We start from the raw sequence: 20,207 nt of genomic DNA on the forward strand, positions 1-20,207 counted from the left end.
TCCATAGTAAAAGTGAAGATTGGTTCCAAACCTGAAATATAAGCAAAATAATGAAAAAAACAAACATTAAATTTGTTAGGATCATAAGATTTTTATTTACATTTCGTGGAGACCACACATACATATAATGAATTTTAATAACTTTAAAAAAAAAAAACATATTCATTTCAGTTGTTTGCTAAAGATTCTATAAAAAGTATGTTATTCGCTATCAGTTTCTGACAATAAACGCGAAAGCTTTCATTTTTGTGAGACTGTAATAACACTAGAACTACTAGATATGGCATTATTGTCATTGACTTCCACCTCAACTTGTCATGTCTTGAACAAAAGTACCACTGGTTGTTTCAGTAGTTTTAGGCATGAACTCAGTTATTAATCGCTGTGTTGATGCTTTAGATAAGTCACGATATAATTCTCTGTATGAAGACATTAACAACTTAAGGTCACGTGAAAACTTCCCAGCACATTCTTCATTTGGATCATGTCGGGCAAAATAATTGCCTAAATTATTGGCCAGTTTAAGACCTTCTTTAATTATTTCAGCAGTAAAAGTAGGATTATCTTGATCATTATCATTAACTTCTTCGCTTTCAGGAGTCTCAGAAACAATCTCCACTATTTCGTCTTTGCTAAGAGGTTTATCAATTAACAATTCTTCGATGTCTGCCGACGCAAAATCATCGAATCCTTCCCTGCCAATTTCACATGCCAAATTTATTATATTGGGGAATTCTGCAGTATGATTGAAGGGAACAGGAGCATTCTCTTTAACACATGCAGGCCAAATAGCATTCCAGCATTCATTCATAGTTTCTGATCTCAATTCAGATAACGAAAATCGAACCTGATCAATACAATACATAACTGAAAATTTTTTCCACACATCCATAACTGACAGTGTTTCATCATCATTTAGCTTGTTCAAAAGGAACTGAAATGTTCATCTGACATAATATGTTTTAAAAGTCACAATTATACCCTGATCTAGAGGTTGTAGCAATGATGTGGTATTGGGTAGCAGAAAACAAAATTGCACATTTGGATGTTCTATGGCAGGATGACCAGGTGCATTATCAAGAATCAAAAGCACTTTACATTCTTTAATTTAATTCTTTAATTTCTTTAAATTTAAGCACTTTAGAATTTTCTTAATTGAAACGAGAATGCAATTCTACAAAATTCTCAGAATTTTCTTGAATTACGATTTTTTTCCTAACTTAGACTTTAGGTTGGTTGCATAAAAGTGAATAAAAATCGCATAAAAAAATTATTTTTGATATCCCAATTCACGTAACTCTGCATTCGCGTAAAAAAAATTTGCATAAAAAGAGGTTTAGGTGTACATTATCATGTTATATTTTAAATTATATAAATAAGAGCAATTGCAAAAATTATCAAAGGGAACAATCAAATTAAGGAGAAATCAATACAATAAATAGGGATGGAAAATCATCTTTGTCAACAAAAAATTAAATTTTTCATTCATAAAGACAGTTTTTTTTTTTTTTTTTTGGAAAATACTGAAACTTGCTTGCACAATTCCAAAACAGGGATTTATACCAGGAATAAGTTACCATATACAGAGGGCAAATAAGAAGCCTGAATGAAGCAAGGAGCTTTTGATAATTCATTTGGATCCAGTATTTTATCCAATTGCCAAAGACATAGACAAAGTTCCAAAAAAATCTTAATAATCTTCTAGTTATCCAACTCTCTTGATGACCTCAGTGTTAATATAAGTGATCTTGCTATCTCTGGCTCCTTGTCACAACATACAGATGAAGCATTAAATTGCAATCTTCAAGGCTGATAGACATCAAAAGTGTTTTTGCCCAGCCATCACAGAAACTTAAAGTGAGGATGTTCTATAATAAAAGAATCCTGGAAGAACTGCAACAGCGTTAAGGTCATTGATAATGTCTGGACAATATAGAATGACTCATCAAAGTTGTAACTGGATTGCACTGAGGAAATCGAGGTTCTTGAGGATTCTATGGAGGTCAAAAGACCATAATGGAAAGGTTTAAACAAATTAGATTTAAATGAGTTGGATGATGATACTAAGTTGTTTGCGTCTCTTGTAAAGAAACTATCAAATAGAGACCCGAGCGAGAAAAATGGAACTACAGAATGAGGATGGCCAAGAGGAACAAACTGTAATGGCCTTGGACTCCACACAAAAACACTTAGTGAGGTTTTTAAAAAAACTGAAAAAGGAAGCTAGCGTAGTTGTAACAGAACCATTAGTGATGCAAATCCATGCTGTAGGAAGCTATATAGAAAAAACAAGAGGACTGCAATACTGAAGTTTCATCATGTAAATTTTAATAGCATTCAGTAAAACACAAAAATTTCCACATAGAAATCTTCCTTAAGGAAGATGGCTGCATGACAATGCCAATTTAAAGATAAGATGTCAGTGTTTAATGGGGATCCAAACTCTATTTTCTTAACCTCAGAATGATAATGTACATATGTATTGCAATTTATGGAGGTGTTTCACTGAGAACAGTCATAGGTTACAACAAAAGAAAGAAAAAAAAAAAAAAATTAAAACCCGAAGCAAAATTTTAAAAAAAATTTTGTGACCCACAGTTTGAGAACTCTGTATTAATTAATGCACAGCTTAAAATATAAAGAGATCAATATTAATTCAAAGGTTCTAAGAACAACAGCCAATTAAATATTATAATAAAAATTTACAATACAAAAGTATATTTAACTTTCTAAATATACAACAAAAGCTTATTATTATGCAAAATACCTTCTCTAATAGCAGCCAAAAGATCACTTCTTGCATCACTTTGTGCCATTGGAGGTAACTTTGACTTTGAATCTGTGCTCTCGCTAACTTTACTAACACTTGATGTTGTACTGGCTGATTCTGATGACACAGATACAACCTCTGGACCTTGATTTTCTGCAGTATCTCCATTCACTAAAGAATCACTAGGAAGTTCTGTTGGTGGCATAGGGGGTGGTGGAGGTGGTAAAGGAGTTCCATTCACTGGAGGAGGTAAAGGAGTTCCATTCACTGGAGGTGGTGGAAGTGGGGATGGAGGTATTGGTTCTTCTTTTGGAACAGTTTCTTTTGGTGTAGGAGGAGGAGGAGGTAAATCTAGACCATCAGGCGTAGGTTGTACCTCCTCTGGCGTTGGTTCTCTGCTCTCTGCTTTAGGAATGTGATTTACTATAAGAGGAGTATGAGTAGGAGTACTGTGCTTTGATTCTTGTTGAACATGGGATGGTGTATGAGGAGCAGATCCATTCTGATATTGGGCAATTCTTTGGGCTGAGTAACTGTTGGGTATTTGGGTCCCATTCACTGTAGCACCTTCAGGAGGAGGTGGTGGTGGGGGTAAATTGTCCCTCGAATGTGCAGGGGGTCGATATCTTCCGGCACCACTAGATGGAGTTCCTCCCCCAGATACAGTTGGAGTAGAAGATCCACTAGAACCGGATGAACTTGATATAGGTGGTGCTGGGGGTGGTTGTGTTGGCCTCATGGTATTTACACGATAAACATGCCTGCTGGGAGTTCCTGATGTGGGAGTACTTTGTGTGTCTGGAGATTCAGATGCATATGGCGGAGGTGAATAGTGATGCTGGGGAGAGAGTGGATGTTCTGAATATGCTGGAGGAGGAGGAGGATAATGATGTTTTGGGCTTTCTACATATAATGCCTGCTGACCAAGGCCATATGATGGGTGTAATTCCAAACTATTGGGTCTTACAGGATGCCCATCTGACTGCGGATGACCACCAGGTCTAGTAACTACTGTTGAACCAAACTGTACATGACAATAGTTTGAAGATTTGTCCAAAAACTCTTGTGTATTTACCACTTGACGGTACCTTTCCCTCGAGCTATGTGGTTGCCGAACTTTTTTATGTCTCTTTCCTTCAGGCTTTGGTCGATGGTGAGGCTGAAGGAAGAAAGAAAGTAAATAACACTTCTTATGATTAATGAAAGTAAATTACATTTTCTCTTTAAATATTTCGTGCATCTATGCTATCAAGGAAAAACAAATTTTATTCCTCTGATATACACTGAATAAAATTCATTAGATAAGATATGCATAATGAATTAAGACTACGAAGAATATCAACATATTTTGAATACAGATTTTACTAAGCCAGAATTACCAAAATAACTACTTTATTCATCTTCCTTCCTATTTGCTTGCATTTTTCTGTTTCAATCTCTTTCAATTGCTACGTAAAAATGCTGGGGTGGGGTGGGGGTATAAGACTGATTTTCAATCTTTCCCTTCTAACCTCCTTTGATTCTAACAGAAGTGGCATGCTCATACAGTATATAAAGAAATGTTTGTCAGTTCCAGTTCACCAATGATGACATGTCATTATTGGTGAATGGTGAACAGGAACTGACAATAACTGAAAGATTGCTGTGTTGTTGCAAAGTGATTTTTCAGTTACTGTAATGTTCTTTTTGTTAGTTTGGTAATCAGGACCATCATATTTGGTTACATCACATCATATGAATGATATGAGGTTAATTTAAATAATCAATTATGACTTCTCGAATATGCTTATACTGGTCTTGATGGCATTTCTACGGTTGTTCTCCAAGCCTGTGCTTGCTCCTGTTATTTCGCACCTTTTTTACACTTTCTTATTCCATTAGTGTTTTTCCCTATGCTTGGAAATTTCATATCCAGCCAGTTCCTAAAAAGGGATACAAATCCCTCCCCCTTCTAATTATGACCCAACTGCACTTACCTGTACTCTTTCCAAAGTAAAGGGGAAATCCATTAACTTCCAACTCTTAAACTATTTCGAAACCTATCTGATCGATGATTGCTGGTAAGTGTTGATCCGATCTACTGGTGATATATTGGCTTACGTTACTCATTTTTGACAAATTCTATGGAAAAATTTGGCAAAACTCAAAACAGATGCTCTTGTTATTTTTAAGGCTTTTCATTGTGTTTGACATAAAGGTCTTCTAAAAATCACACATCGTATATAAGGCCAGCTGAATGGAATTTACAAATGGATGATGGTAGGTGGGGCTCTATCTTCTAAGTTCTGCACTAACGTAGGTGTACCCCAAGTTATCCCAATCTTTTCCTCTTGTATATTAATGACCCATTTCCACTAAATAGAAATGCTATCCATAATTTTGCAGATGATAGCATGCCACATTCACTTCTAGTTTAAGGGGGGGGAAGAAGAAAACTTAGTTAACTTAAATGCTTCTAAAACTCATTCCTATCTTATATCTCACAAAAAAAAGTCCACTGTACCTATGCTTATTTTTGATGATACCCAGATTTCCAGACAATTGGGGATTTCTCACTTTTGATCTGTCTTGGCATAAGCAAATCACAAGTATATTGCTTCCTCTGGATCAAAAAAATTGAGTTTTCTATTTCAATCTCATTAGAAATTTATGGGATGTAGAAATCTCAAGTCTTCCCTGCCTAGTGTTCCCACATCTAGGATAGTATGTCCAAAACCTCTCTCAAGCTTCTTGACTACATTCAAAAGAGAACAGTCAGGCTAATTAATGGCCGATCTGTTACAAAGTCCCTCCATTTTGTCTCACAGACTGTTTTTACTGCATCCTTGTCTATAGATACTTCTATGGGTGCCATTTTTCTGAAATGGCATCTGTAATTCCCTTACTCTCTTCCAAATCAGTATGAATATGTGCTATAAGCAATCAGCATCCATTCACCACTCAAACCCCGGGGGTTCACATCTGGTGAGTATGGGCTTGGCACACCCAGGGTCTTGAGCTGGATATCATCATTCTTCTCTTTCTTGGTGATCCCCTTCTACTTTTGACTTTCTCTCTCTCTCTCTCTCAGGGTAACTCGAGAGCTTTTTTTTTTTTCCTGGTGCAGCATAAGCCTCAGGCTTCCTTGCATCATATGGCTATTAATAATAATAATAATAATAATAATCCCAAACTCACACAACCATCCTTTCCTCTTCTTCATTAATCTCTTCTTCTGTGTTTTCTGGAACAACCTTCCTTCACACGTATTTCCCAAAAAAAATACAATATTACAATCACTGCTCACCAGTAGGCCTTTATTTAAAAATTCTTAATACCTGATGAATCCTTACTGATAACCATCAAGAATATTTCTTTTCCTTGTGGCCTAACATGTTGATGTAAGAGGCAGTAAACCCACAATTACAGAAATGTCTGACTATTGGGTTGGTAACCAATCCACAAATAGTCAATTGCTGGAAAATTAGTCTCCCATAATAAGACACAAGAAATGAGGAGGTTTTGAGAAGGTGAGTGAGAAAAGATGTTTGACTGAAATAATCAGGAGGAAGAGAAATTGGATTGGACAAGTGTTATGAGGTGAAGGATTGCTAAAGGATGTAATGGAAGGAAATGTTGAGGGGAATAAGATCAGAGGAAGAAAGAGGAAAACTATGATACAGATTGAGAGGAGATAATGGATATGGGGAGAGATGAAGAGGAGAGCTGATGATGTGGAGAAGTAGCTGAGTGTATGCATGGAACTATATTTAGCAGAATACTGATAATGAAAGTAATGGTTGCAGTTCACATTCTTTGTAATTATATTAAGCACTTTGAAATTTACTGTTGGACTGAAGTGAAACTAATTTGTCACGAAAATGTGAAACAGAAATGACGTCATTACATGACGTAAAGGTTACTAACCTTCGCATTTCTTTTAGGTATTCTGATTTGTATATATTGATTACAAAATAAAAGTGCTTTTTTTATTGTAAATATTTTATTTCCATAATTTCAGCTGGAAGACAAGATGCAATGGATTTATGATAACTAAAGTAAGAGTTGTTTACTTGTGATTGCAACATATCTAAATATCTCTGGAAAACAGCATTGATTGAGGTAACCGATCTTGTAGTTGAAATTGAGGGATTAGTGTTGAGAATGAGATTGAACTTTTCTTGCAGGAAAGTAATTAACAGTTTAGTTACTTCCAATCTGAAGTTAACATTGAAATTGCCACTCGTGATCATGGTATGCTAGTACGAGTACAGCAACAAAATGAAATGAATGAAGCCTGTTATATTCTGTATGTCATTGTTAGGAGAAATACAGATAACTGTTGTATCACTTGGCCGCGGGTAACACTTAAGATCCTTGTTCTTAAGTGATCCTCTACAGCTATTACACACAAGGATCCCATCGATGTCAACATCGGGAAATGCAGTGCATATCAATGGTGTATCTTTAGCAGCTGGTTTCTTTGCATCCTTTTCGAACCACAGACGATCACAAATGCAGAATACAGAACAGAAATCATTTTTCATAAATATCCTTTCTAACTATCGATGCACGTTCTTATGTAAATAGTAGTCTGTGTAAGGAAAAGGAGCTTGATCATTTAAACTAATTTTCTCTACAATTGGAGATTGTTTGTTTGTTATATGGTTTTTAGGAGCATTAGCAACTTAGGCCATATAATTGTTCCGGGGATATGCGGTGGTCATTCCCTGACTTTCCGCATCCTCCGTATTTGGTGGGCATGGGATCGAACCCCGGTCTAATCAAGAAGCGTGTGCTATGCACTGCTGCTCCTGCCCATCTGTGCAATTGGAGAAATGTTCCATTGTACATAATTAATATTCACTTCAGGTACATCATTGTTAGATGGAGTGGCATTGCTGGTTGAAAACACTGCTAAATCCAACACTTGAGTTTCTGTTTGTCTTTTACACAATCTTGATAGTCTTTGTCGTTCTTGCTCACTCATTGCTACCTCTGTCTTTATTTTCTTAAGTTGACTTGCTCGATACTCTCAACAATGCTCTGCATTTGACTTCGGCATTATTGAACACTCGGCAATACCAGTGTGGCATTCAGTCCCTTTCACTAATCAGAAAATTATTGATGTGAAAACATCTATGGTGGCACCTAACAATGGAATGTAACAAAAATGCGGATTGCTACAATAAAAATACTTGTATTGTTGCAATCAAACTATTCAACAAATGGCTACAATAAAATGGGCACTTAGGCTACTGGCTTGAATTTTGCTAACTTCTTCCAAACACTGGTTTGGTAGAGTAAGTAGCTGGTGTAAGCATAAAACATTACATAGTTCATACTAAATATTTCGGACTGAAGTATGACACTAATGTCACTAATGTTGCTCGGTAGGATAAGTCAGTGGTGAGCAAACTATGGAGCATGACCCCCAGAGGGGTCGCAGCAATTTTTAAATAAAATTAGTTACTGTGTACATAAAAGCTGAAAAACCTGTTGTTAAAATTACTTTTTCAATACTGTAGGTGTAGAGACCTTACTACTCGAATGAAGTCTGAGATACGAATGAACCTTACTGCCACTTTATTTTTTAGGGCACTTTCACATGTGATGCAGGTGGCTTTCTTACTTATTGTACTTGTGGGTAATACGGTTTAATTTGCTCCCTAGCTATGAACACACAGAAAGCAGCTGACTAATGTGACTCCTCAGTATATATTAATACTTCTCAGTACTACTCAATTGCTGAACTGTAATCCCTTTAGCTCTTAATTCGTGCTTCCTACACCAAAATTTTCTGAAATTGCCTGAAGGCCAGAGGTGCGAATATGCGGTGGCAGTAAATTGGAAGTCTGTTGCACGCACACTTTATTCTGCTTCGTAATTTGGTGCTTTCATGTCAACTTGGATGTGTTTTTCATTCTTCTGCTACTTTTTATATTATAATTGTTTTTAAGAAGAAAAAAAAAAATTTATATTTTACCATGTACCAAAATGGCTAAGGAGTGATGACAACAAATTTCCCACAGACACATCAGAAGCTGAAAGGGTAAGAAATGTATATCATGTGAAAATTTGGACACTAATGTTATTTCAATTGTAGTGCAACCACCAATTTCTGGTAGAGAGCCATCACATTCCAAATGAAAAGGAATGAGAAAGAATAGAAAATATCAAGAAGAATTTATGAATTATGGCTTCACTTACAGTGCTGTTGGTGATGAGCAATGTCCTTTGTGCGTAATATGTTACGAAAAACTGGCTAATGAAAGCACGAAACCTATTAAGTGGAAAAAGACACTTACATACGAAACATCCAGAGATAATGAAAAATACTGACTCCTTTTCAAAAGACACACTGATGCCATGTAAGGTCTGAAATATTTCCTGAAGAAACATATGGCAGTTCCTTGTAAAGCTTTAAGAGTGTCGTTGGAAGTTTCATATTTAATAGGAAAAAATTTGAAATCACAAACTATTGCTGAATCCCTTGTTCTCCCTGATGCAATAAATATGATTTCAATTATGCATGGAGAAAAGTACAGCAACGATTTAAATACCATTTCTCTGCCCAGAGACACAGTCTCACAGCTTATTACAGTTTATTATTATTATTAGCCGTATGGTGCAAGGAAGCCTGAGACTTATGTTGCACCAGCCAAAAAAAAAAAAAAAAAAAAAAAAACATTTCTTAATTACCCTGAGAGAGAGAGAGAGAGAGAGAGAGAGAGAACAAGAGCCAGAAGTAGAAGGGAATCATCAAGAAAGAGAAGAATGATGATATCCAGCTCAGGATCCTGGTTGTGCCAAGCTCACATTTGGTGAGCCAGATGTGAGCCCCTGGGGTTAATTATCGTGGACAATTTAAAATTCAGTTTATTAAATCGATTGAGAGAAAGTCTAATTTTTGCAATACAGTTAAATGAGTTCACAGATATTTAAAACCTTGCTCAACTTATTGTATATGTGATATACTGCTACGAGGGAGATATTTTGGAGAGTTTTCTATTTTTCAAAGTTTTGAAAGGAAGAACGACGGGCGAGAAGATTTTTGATGCTATAAATATTTTCTTTCAATCAAACAATATAATGTGGAACAACTGCTTTGCGATTTGTACAGACGGTGTGGCTGCATTAACAGTATAAAATAAAGGTTTAAAAGGCAAAGTAAAGGAAATTGCTCCAAATATAGTTTTGAATTGTTGCATTATACAGTACATAGGGAAGCATTAGTAGCAAAGGAAATGCAAACTGATTTTCACAAAGTTTTGAAAGATGCAATACGTGTAATCGACTTTATTAAAAAGTAGAAGCTTAAACAGGAGACATTTCACAATGCTTTGTAATGAAATGGGATGAAGCACTTCTTTTATGTACAAAAGTGGTTGTCCAGTGACGTATTTTTGACCTCAAAAATGAACCTTTATTGTTTTTATCAGATAAAAATCAGAACCTTACTCAATTGTTTACAAATCAAAAATGGCTTGGAAAACTCTTCTTTTCCTTCTGATATATTTGAAAAACTTAATGATTTAAATTTAAGTCTTCAAGGTCAGGAAACAAATATATTAATAATCAGTGATAAAATAGAAACTTTCAAAGGGAAGCTGAACCTTTGGAAAACTGAATTTGAACGTAATAATACTGAAATGTTTCCATGCTTTTCTGATTTTGTTATAATATTGACATTTTACAATTTAGGGATATCATTGCCACCCACTTAACAATTCTAATTAAGAATTTTTCCAAATGATTTAATGTATCTCCAGAAAAAAAAGAGTTGTAATGGATTCGTGATCCCTTTGCTTTTGATATTTCTTCATGTCCTGAAATTACCATTGAGCAAAAGGAAGATCTTATCGACTTGTTGTCTGACAAAGCAATAAATGCTTCTTTCAAGATGACAACTTGTGAAAAATTTTGGCTTTCTCTTCGAGATGAGTATCTAGAATTATCGAAAATGGCGATAATACAACCATTGCTACCTTTCAGGTCAACATATTTATGTGAGGTTGGTTTCTCAAAATTAACAGCTATAAAAACAAAAAAGAGTTCCAGAAGATGACATGAGGTTAGTAATTTCAAACATTGTGCCAAATATGGACCAAATATTATCGGTTATCCAGGCTCATCCTTCTCATTAATTGTTTTGATTTATAATTGTTAATTTTTGCTGTATTCAATTAAAATATTAAACAATTATCTTAATGTGTAACTTAAAAAGGAAACTTTTTTTTTTTTTATTCATTTCTCAGTACTCGAATAAAATTTTCTACTACATAATTTATAAAATGCCATTTTTGTTCTCTAAAAATCTCGTCATCCTATCTAGGGGTTTACATTGAGGGGTCGCATCAATTTTATATTTAATAAAGGGGATTGCAAGCAAAATAAGTTTGCATGCCACTGAATCCATAGGGGCAGTGGCATAACTATGCCAATGCAAACAATGAGGTGCATTGGGGCCCACAACTGCAAGGGGCCCATTGTTCTCCTGCCTAAAACAGAAAAATTTAATTGAGTAAAAATGTAAGTTTTTTAGTTATGTTGATGATAAAATTTACTATGTCTATGAACAATAATTTTTTTCACGTGAAGCATGTTTACTGTTAGCTAGCTGCACAGCACAAGCAAAACTGCAATGAATAGAGGTGAAATGGTATTAGCATAGCTGCCATTTCAAGGGCAATTTTTAAGGATTAGTGACTGGGAGGCCAAAATCAAATAGGAGCCCACTTACTGGGGGTCATTATTATTGAGTGCAATAGTAATACTATACTCAATAATAATTACCCCCTATAAGTGGGCCCCTATTCAACTTTTGACTATAAAATTTTTCTGAGTATTACTGGGGGGACCATGCAGTTGGGCCTGCAGGGACCTTTGCCCCCACAGTTTATATGTCCAAAAAGTCCCTAGCTACTTCACAGTTCTTGTTTCATAGGAGCTGATTCAGCCATCATAGAAAGCAACTGAACTCTAGTACCCTTCTCCAAACTTTGTCCCATAGTAATGTAGTGCATTCATGATTTCCGCTCAATGTGTTATGTTTATATAAATGTATCCCCATATCCAGCCGGTGCAGTTTTTATTTATATAAACAAGGGCAAAGAAATAGTCACTAAGTCCAAGGTGCCGAATAGGGCAAAGCGATTAATGATACTGATGTTTGTTTCAGTTAGATTCAAATCCAAACTAAAACTAAAGTATCTAAAGGTTGTAGTTTACTTTTGTTCTTTATTTTCCCTCGATTGTCTCATAAATGACTCATGACATTATAACTCACATGGTAGTGTGCATTCATTTTTAAAACACTAACAGTGGTGGTAAAGTGTAGGTTATTGAGATTAGGAGTGATGTATTCTGCTACGTAACAGGTGACAACATAACTGAAGTAAGCCATGCTGAAATAATAATAAGAGTAATTTTAGATTTGTGCTAATATTCTGTCTCGCATATTCTAAAGCGAACTAATATCCTGGCACAATATTTTACAACTATATTATGAGTACTTTAGTCCTTATCAACATTTGTAATTTCTTAATCTTTTTAATTAATGCAAAGCATATGCCATTCCATTGGTAAGTTCAATAAAAGATTATATTTAGTTCAGTATAAAAATTTTATAATTATTTTTCAAATTACCATGGAGAAAAACCATAAAAGCGGTGCTTTTAAACGCAAAATAAAATGCACTGCTGATGATGCTCTAACAAAAGAAGTTAAAAAATATATCAAAACTGACTTTGTATTTTGCTTATCCAGAAACAGAATTAACATCAATGACAAGTCAATCTACAACTTTTGACACTGACGAAATGGTAAAAGAGCCATCAATTGAGGTTGAGCAAGAGAATGACATTCAAAAAACACCTGAAGAAGAAGAATCAACAAGTGGACATCTCCCTCCGCAAAAGAAAATGAAGTTTTTTCAATGTTGAAGGAAACTCAAAATATCAATATCAAAAATTTTAAAAAAGAAAATTATCCCACTGACACTGCAAACTATCCAGAGAATTTAATGGCAGATATGAAGACATTTACATGTCGACCATTACTAATCCGGTTCCACCGCTAATTCGGACATAATTTCCGTGAACGTAATTTCAAATTTTCCGGGTCGGTGCACCGACATGTCGCTACTGTTTTGGTGGCATTGGTTGCAGCATCAGATGTTGGCATGAACTCGTAAACACTGGCAAGCCATTCCCACTTGTTTTTCTGCAATTTATTATTATAACCTGCTCACATTTAGCCCCAGCCACGGTTCCAATGCATAAAGGAAGTGCCTCTCGTGGTGTAAAGCACAAACATCATACATTGTCCATAACAGATAAAGTTGAACTTCTGAAAAAACTCGACAGCGGTGTGTCTGTGAGAAGTTTAACTCTGCATAATTGTAAATTCCAGCAATTTCTCTCAGTTCCTCTTACCTTAGTAATTTTCTTTTAGCCATTCTTTTTTAGATTTTTTTTTTTTTTTTTACAACACACTTATACAAAGTTGCGGAAAAAACACAACACAATATGATGGATAATACAGCACGCTAACGAACTTGTTTTTACAAACTCTCTAACAATACTGACAAACTTATTGCGATGTTTGAGAGTTTATTTTATCGTAATTAGTTTTATTGCAGCGCTCGCCGCGTGTGCAATAAACTAATCACAAACGACCTTCACATGTATGCCGTAATAGCGATACACGTATGTGGCCGACATGGCTTCTCAAGAAATAAAGTAACCAAAATATGTGCCAACTTGGCCGCATATATGCGACATAAAAAAATACCTTTTTTTTTTTTTGATATTTTAAGCGAAAAAACGACAACATTGACATTACAATATTTATTTTAGAATTACTAATCGAATTATTTCCTAAATATTTTTTGCCCCCGGGGAATTTTTTTCTTAAACTAGCTTGGCAATCAACGTGTTAAAGGTAGAAGGAGGTGGTTAGCTGTTGGGTAAAATGTATGTGGTGCTAAAATAACCACCGGTGATCCGGCAAACTCACTAATCCGGCACCCCACAGGTCCCAACGCTGCCAGATTAGTGGTGGTCGACCTGTATTATAAAATGAAGTGCTTGCAAGTCAAAAGGACCATTTCAAAAAATAATAAAAACAGATCATTTTCGGTAAACTATTATTCAACCACAAGTAAATGTGGATTAAAAATGAACAGGCAATGGTTGTGCTACTCCAACAAACTGGATTCTGTATATTGCGAGCCATGCTGGATGTTTTCTGGAACTAGATGTAACTGGACAAAAGGCATCAATGATTGGCAAAATTTGTCTACTAAAATTAAGGACCACGAAAATAGCTGAAGCACATAGGAACATGCATCATGAATGAAAAATGGAAAAGCAGAACAGGACTTGATAGAATTATGGAACAACATTTGTAAGAACAATGCAATTTTTGGAGAAAAGTATTAGAACGGGTGATTAAAATAATCCTAAAATTGTCGAGAAATTCATTGGCTTTAAGGGGTCATCAAGAAAATTTAAGTAATATCTTTGTTGAAAATTTTTTGTTGGATGTAAAGTTGCGAACAAAATATCACCCAATTATGAGACAGGTTGTGGATTTAACGACCAGAAGCGTTACTCGTTTAAGTCCAAAAATCCAGAATGAAGTTACTGAATGCTTGGGCTAACATTTAAGAACACAATCAATGAAGGATTTTAAACAAGCCTCATATTTTTCCATCATTGCTGATACAACACAAGATATCTCAAAAATGGATCAACTAAGCTTGGTGTACTGTTATGTCCATATTGTAAAAGATCCATATGATGACAGACCTAAACGTATAATGTCAGAGAAACATTCCTTGGTTTACTCACAGTTACTGATGGATCAGCTGCTGGACTAATGTCAGTTATTTGCAACTCCATAATAAATTCAAATGATCTGGATCTTTCAAAATATTGTGGGCAAGGGTATGATGGAGCAAACACAATGATTGGTGCATATTCAGGAGTACAATCCCACCTATAAGAATTACAACCGAATGCATTGTAAATACATTGTGCAGCGCACAATCTCAATCTAGTTATTAATGATGCAGTAAATAGAGTACAGAAAATATACAACTATTTCAGCATTGTTCAAAGTACATATGATTTTTTGGCTACAGTATCAACCGTTGGGACTTGTTATCTCAAATTACAAGTGAAAGCGATATTGTATTAAAGAAATTAAATACAACTCGTTGGTCTAGTTGGCTTTCATCTACAATTGGTATAAAATTGAGATTTCCCGATTTGCTAATGGCATTAAATAAAATCATCATACAATTGTCAAAAAGGATGAAAAGTCGGAAGCCATCTGGGTTAAAAATATTAAAAATTTTGATTGTGTTAACCACTGTACTGATAGAAAAAATCTTGTTGAGTATTAATTCAACACCAATGCTTTTGCAAAGAATAAATATGGATATTGGTCAAGCTGCATTGGGCACAGAAACATCATATAATCCAGTGAAAAAAATTAAGAAATGAATTTGAAAATATCATCAAGGAAGCATCATCTATGGTACAGAAATGGGGTATACCGTGTCAATTTGCAAATGAAAGGAGGCGATTTGTTAAGATAAGAAACATTTTGATCAACTGACAGAGGACTACTGATTTGAAAATATAGAACTGCTCTTTAAAGTTATAATTTTTTACTGTGTAATTAATTGACTTAGTGACTACCCAACTGCACAAAAGGTTTCAAGGACTAAATACATTTTCTGATTTGTTTGCATTTCTTGCTCCAACCCAATTAATCCAAATGGATGAAAATTCCATTATAAAAAACGCAGAGAAGGTGCAAAAGAAATTTAAGTGACTTTTCAGAATCATTTTCAATGCAATTACTACTTGGCGTAAAGTCACTAAAAAGTGAAATTGTAAAAATTAAAACTATTCGCGAATTTGCAGAACTAGTCCTAGTAAAACACTACAATATGAGTGCTAGTTTTTTGGAAGTGTGCTCCTTATTGATATTATTTTTTACAATTTCAGACACTGTATCAACCACGGAATGCTCTTTCTCGAAATTAAAATTAATTAAGAAACACCATGGGACAACAATGTCTATCAGTGCTTAGCACAGAAGCACAAGAAGCTCAAAGAATGGACGTTTTTAAATTAAATAATGATTTTTCCATGCCAATTCTAGATGAAAATCATTCTAAAGTACATAAGTCAATATATTACTTCATTTAAGTTTCGGAATTTATTTTTCATTTGTATATTTAATATTATTTTTGTTTTTATATTGTATTGATAAATATTTTAAATACACGTTTACTGTTGTATTGTTAATTTTTTATTTTTACCAAAAAAAATATTTTCAGGGTGGGCCCACACTAAACTTTGCATTGGGGCCCACTTTTTCTAGTTACACAACTGGTAGAGGGTGTGAGCATAAAATGTTATTTCGTTCATAATTTCAAGTTCTAGCTGTTCAATTTTAAAAAGTTTCTGATTTTTGTCAGATGTTTTCACATAAAACATCTTGCGTGCGTACAGGGTACACATGCAGTTTTATTCTGTAATGGCATGGTAAAGCATACTTCTTGCTTTTAAAGTTAAGACTTCACATTGCAAATCTTTGTTAAATTTTACATAGCTATGGGTTCCTGACTTTTCAGAAGGATTTGAGAAGGCAACACCATTTCACTCTAATTGAATGCTTATACAGGGTGTCTTAAAAATACACAGCATAACTTCAGGAATGAGTTCCTCATATGTAGACAATAAAAATATTTTATATCAACACAGTTCCGGAAATGCTTGGTTTCCGAGTTTTGAAGGTCTGTCTATGACACTTAACTGTTCACATCACCTTATAGTAATTGTTCAAAATGTCCACCTTCTGCCCGAATACAGGCCTCACATCGACGTCTCACGGACTCGCGAAGATGATGCCAAATTCCTGGCATGTTTCGTATTGTCTCACAACCTGCCACAATTCGATTGCGGAGAGTTTCCACATCAGCTACTGGAGTCGAATACATCAATGACTTTAAATGGCCCTCACAAGAAGAAATCTAGTGGGTTTAAATGACATGAGCATGGAGGCCAGGCAGTTGGATCCACCTTTGCCTATCCACTGACCAGGAAACCTTTGATTCAGGTAATTGCGGGCTAGGTGGCTGAAATGTGCGGGAGTGCCATCGTGTATGATGTGTGCTTGTTGACGAATGATCAGTGGCGTGTCATCCAAGAAATCAGGCATGTTGTTTTCCAGAAAGTTTCTTTATGCCTGCCCTGTGAGTTTGTTTGGAAGTACATGGGGGCCCAAATAACGTATCACCAAAATCACCTGCCCAGATGTTGAGGCCAAACCGCTGTTGGTGATGTGATGGAAGAATTACATGTGGGTTTTCCTCAGCTCAATACATGCTGATTGCGAAAGTTTTGTATTCTGTCTCGTGTGAACTGCACTTCATCTGTGAATATCACTAAGGCAGGAAAGTGAGAAGTTGTACCGCACTGCTGCAAGAACCACTGGCAGGACATTACTTGCGCAGGGTAATCTGCTGGTGACAAGGCCTGTACCCGTTGCAGATGGTAAGGATACAGTTGGTGTTCTTGCAACACTCTCCAAATAGTTGAACGTTGAACAGCCAGTTGCATTGCTATTCTGCGTGTGTTGATTCCAGGATAGCAAAATCCAAAATCTCCTTCTCTACTTCAGGAGTCGTAGATCTTGGTCATCCTCTGTCGGCAGCACGAGGTGTAAAGGTCCCATGTTCACAAAGGCAGCGATGGATACCTTCAAACGTTTTCCTGTCTAGACATCTTCATTCTGAAAACCTTTTGTGTTACAAACGACGAGCCTCCAGAGCATTGCCATCCGCCAAACCGTACATAGAGTGCATATCCGCTTGCTCCTGATTTGTGTACATGGTCAGAATGGAAAACCACATTTCCTTCATCACAAGGTACTGACAGATTCTGTCAGTACCTTGTGATGAAGGAAATCACCTGTGGGAAATAAGACATTCCGGTTAATAACTCAGGAACCAAGCATTTCCGGAACTATGTTGATATAAAATATTTTTATTGTCTACATATGAGGAACTCATTCCTGAAGTTATGCTGTGTATTTTTGAGACAACCTGCATAGCTAGCCTTGAATGCTTATATACCATTAAAAAAATACTCCATTAGGAGGATTCCAAGTTGGATGAATAATGAAATCGCCAGATTATTTGAGCAGAAAAAGATGGCATAGAAAAGTTGCAGAGCAATAAAAAGTACTGAAGCCTACAACAGCTACAAATTGATCTCTAACACTACTACAGAAAAGGTTAGGCTGGCCAAGGGAGATTATGGCAAAGAGAGCAAAGAAGGGGGATAAGGAATTCTTCACATATATAAATGCAAAGAAGGGGAGGATAAACTAGGTCGGATCCTTATGTAATGGATGTGGAATAGTATTAGATAACCCAGCTGAAGTTGCAGATGAACTCAACAGTTACTTTGCATCGATATTTACAGAAGAAAAACACTTTACGTCAATGAGAAATTGTGGGAATGAAGTTCAAAAAAATGTAATTAATGATGTTGAAATTTCACATGTTTATTTAATTAAAAAAACTTTTGAGTCTACATGCCAGTAAGGTTCCTGGGGTTGATGGAATATACCCTATAATCTTAAGGGTGGTGGCAACTGAGTGCATTGAGCCATTGAGGTTAATTATGAGAGCATCACTGGACTCAAAGTGATTCCGTTGGATTGGAAAAGTGCCAACGTATCTCCAATACATAAGGGTGGTTCTAAGATTGAAGTGGGAAATTACTGGCCAGTTATTCTAACTTCAGTAGTAGGGAAAATCGTGGAGACAATGTTCGTGGATGGAATTCAGGTTCATTTAGATAGAGTGGAATTCTGAAGGATACTCGGCATGGGTTTGTAAAGGAAAAATCAGGTTTAACTAATCTGGTTAGCTATTTTGACAGGGTGACTCAAGAGCTGGACTCAGGGAATAATTTCAACATTGTTTATTTGGATTTCAGTAAAGCATTTGACTCAGTCCCACATGAGCAGTTACTTGATAACCTGGAACAGGTTGGAATCACAGGAAAAATCCTTAGATGGATAGCTGGATGGCTTCAGGGCAGGAGGCAGAGGGTTGTGATAAATGGTTATTCCTCAGATTGGGTTGATGTAAGAAGTGCAGTTCCCCAAGGATCAGTATTAGGACCACTTGTTTTTGATTTTCATAAATGGCATTGATGAAGGGATAGAGGGCATGATGTCTAAATTTGCAGGTGATGTAAAGATTGGTAGAGTAGTTAATGATCACCACCAAGCAGAACTTCTTCACAGTGACCTAGATAGACTTCAGGAATGATCAGAAAAATGGCAGCTATGCTTTAAATCCAGCAAAATGTAGGGTATTGCACCTGGGGAACAGTAACCCCAAAATAACTTATACATTTGGCAGAGTTGAACTAAAGCCAGTAATGGAAGAAAGGGACTTAGGTATTATGATACAGTCAGACATGAAGTTCTCCGAGAATTGTAGACTGGTTGTGGTTGCAAGGAAGGCCCATGGTGTCCTATCGATGATTTATCGAACAATTGCAAGTAGAGATAAGGATGCCACAATCCCATTATATAAGGCTATTGTAAGACCACACTTGGAATACTGTGTTCAAGTATGGAGACTGCACCTAGAGAAAGACATTGTTCTTCTTGAAAGGGTTCAAAGACAGGCAACTTGCCTGGTGAGATTGGCAAAAGGGCATCCATATGAGGAAAGACTTCGAATATGTGGGTTGCAGAGCTTTGAAACTAGGCACCTTAGAGGCATAAGCAAAATGAACAATGACGAAATTTTCATGGTTATAAATGATTCTAGAACAAGGGGCTATAATTTTCAGTTACAAGGGGCTATAATTTTCAGTTACAAGGGGAGACTGGATTGCAGGAAGTTTTATTTGAGCCAGCGAGGTATAAATTACTGGAATAAGTTACCTACATGGGTGGTAGAGGCTGACAGTTTGGGGAAATTCAAAGGTCAGCTGGATTACCTATGATAGGGGGGAAATGCATAGGTTGTCTATTTCCTTTTCTTTTATTTATTTTTTGTTATTATATTTTATTATTATTTTTGGCTAGTGCAACATAAGCCATAGGCTTCCTTGCACCATGTGGCCATTGCTAATACTGAAGTACTAATACATGCAATACAATTCCTTTGTCAAAAGAAACTTATAACAATTATATTTTTCTGAAAACAACTGATATCAAATGATGATACATTTTATTCTACTTAAGTTTTAAGTAGAATAAAACTGATGCATTTTATTCTACTGATGCATTTGCACTATATTTATACATACTTAAGTTTTATTAATTTGCAGAATCAAACAGAGAACCAGAAAGGAAGATTGGTTGGTTGGTTGGTTGATTTACCAAATGTAAACAGAAAGGAAGATAA

The 20,207-nt window shown here is 35.7% G+C and overlaps 1 protein-coding gene across 1 annotated transcript in view; it reads right to left on the minus strand.

The window, feature by feature from the left end:
- Positions 1-20,207, minus strand: part of LOC150091458 (actin-binding protein WASF3-like) — a 192,130-nt gene that overhangs the window by 23,530 nt on the left and 148,393 nt on the right. The window contains exon 6 of the mRNA XM_090368477.1: positions 2,768-3,929. Coding sequence (XP_090224603.1) covers positions 2,768-3,929 — 1,162 coding nt within the window. The remainder of the gene's footprint in view (positions 1-2,767; positions 3,930-20,207) is intronic.

Source organism: Mastigoproctus giganteus, chromosome 1, assembly GCF_048544385.1.
Source record: "Mastigoproctus giganteus isolate SK-2022 chromosome 1, ASM4854438v1, whole genome shotgun sequence".
Taxonomy (NCBI): domain Eukaryota; kingdom Metazoa; phylum Arthropoda; class Arachnida; order Uropygi; family Thelyphonidae; genus Mastigoproctus; species Mastigoproctus giganteus.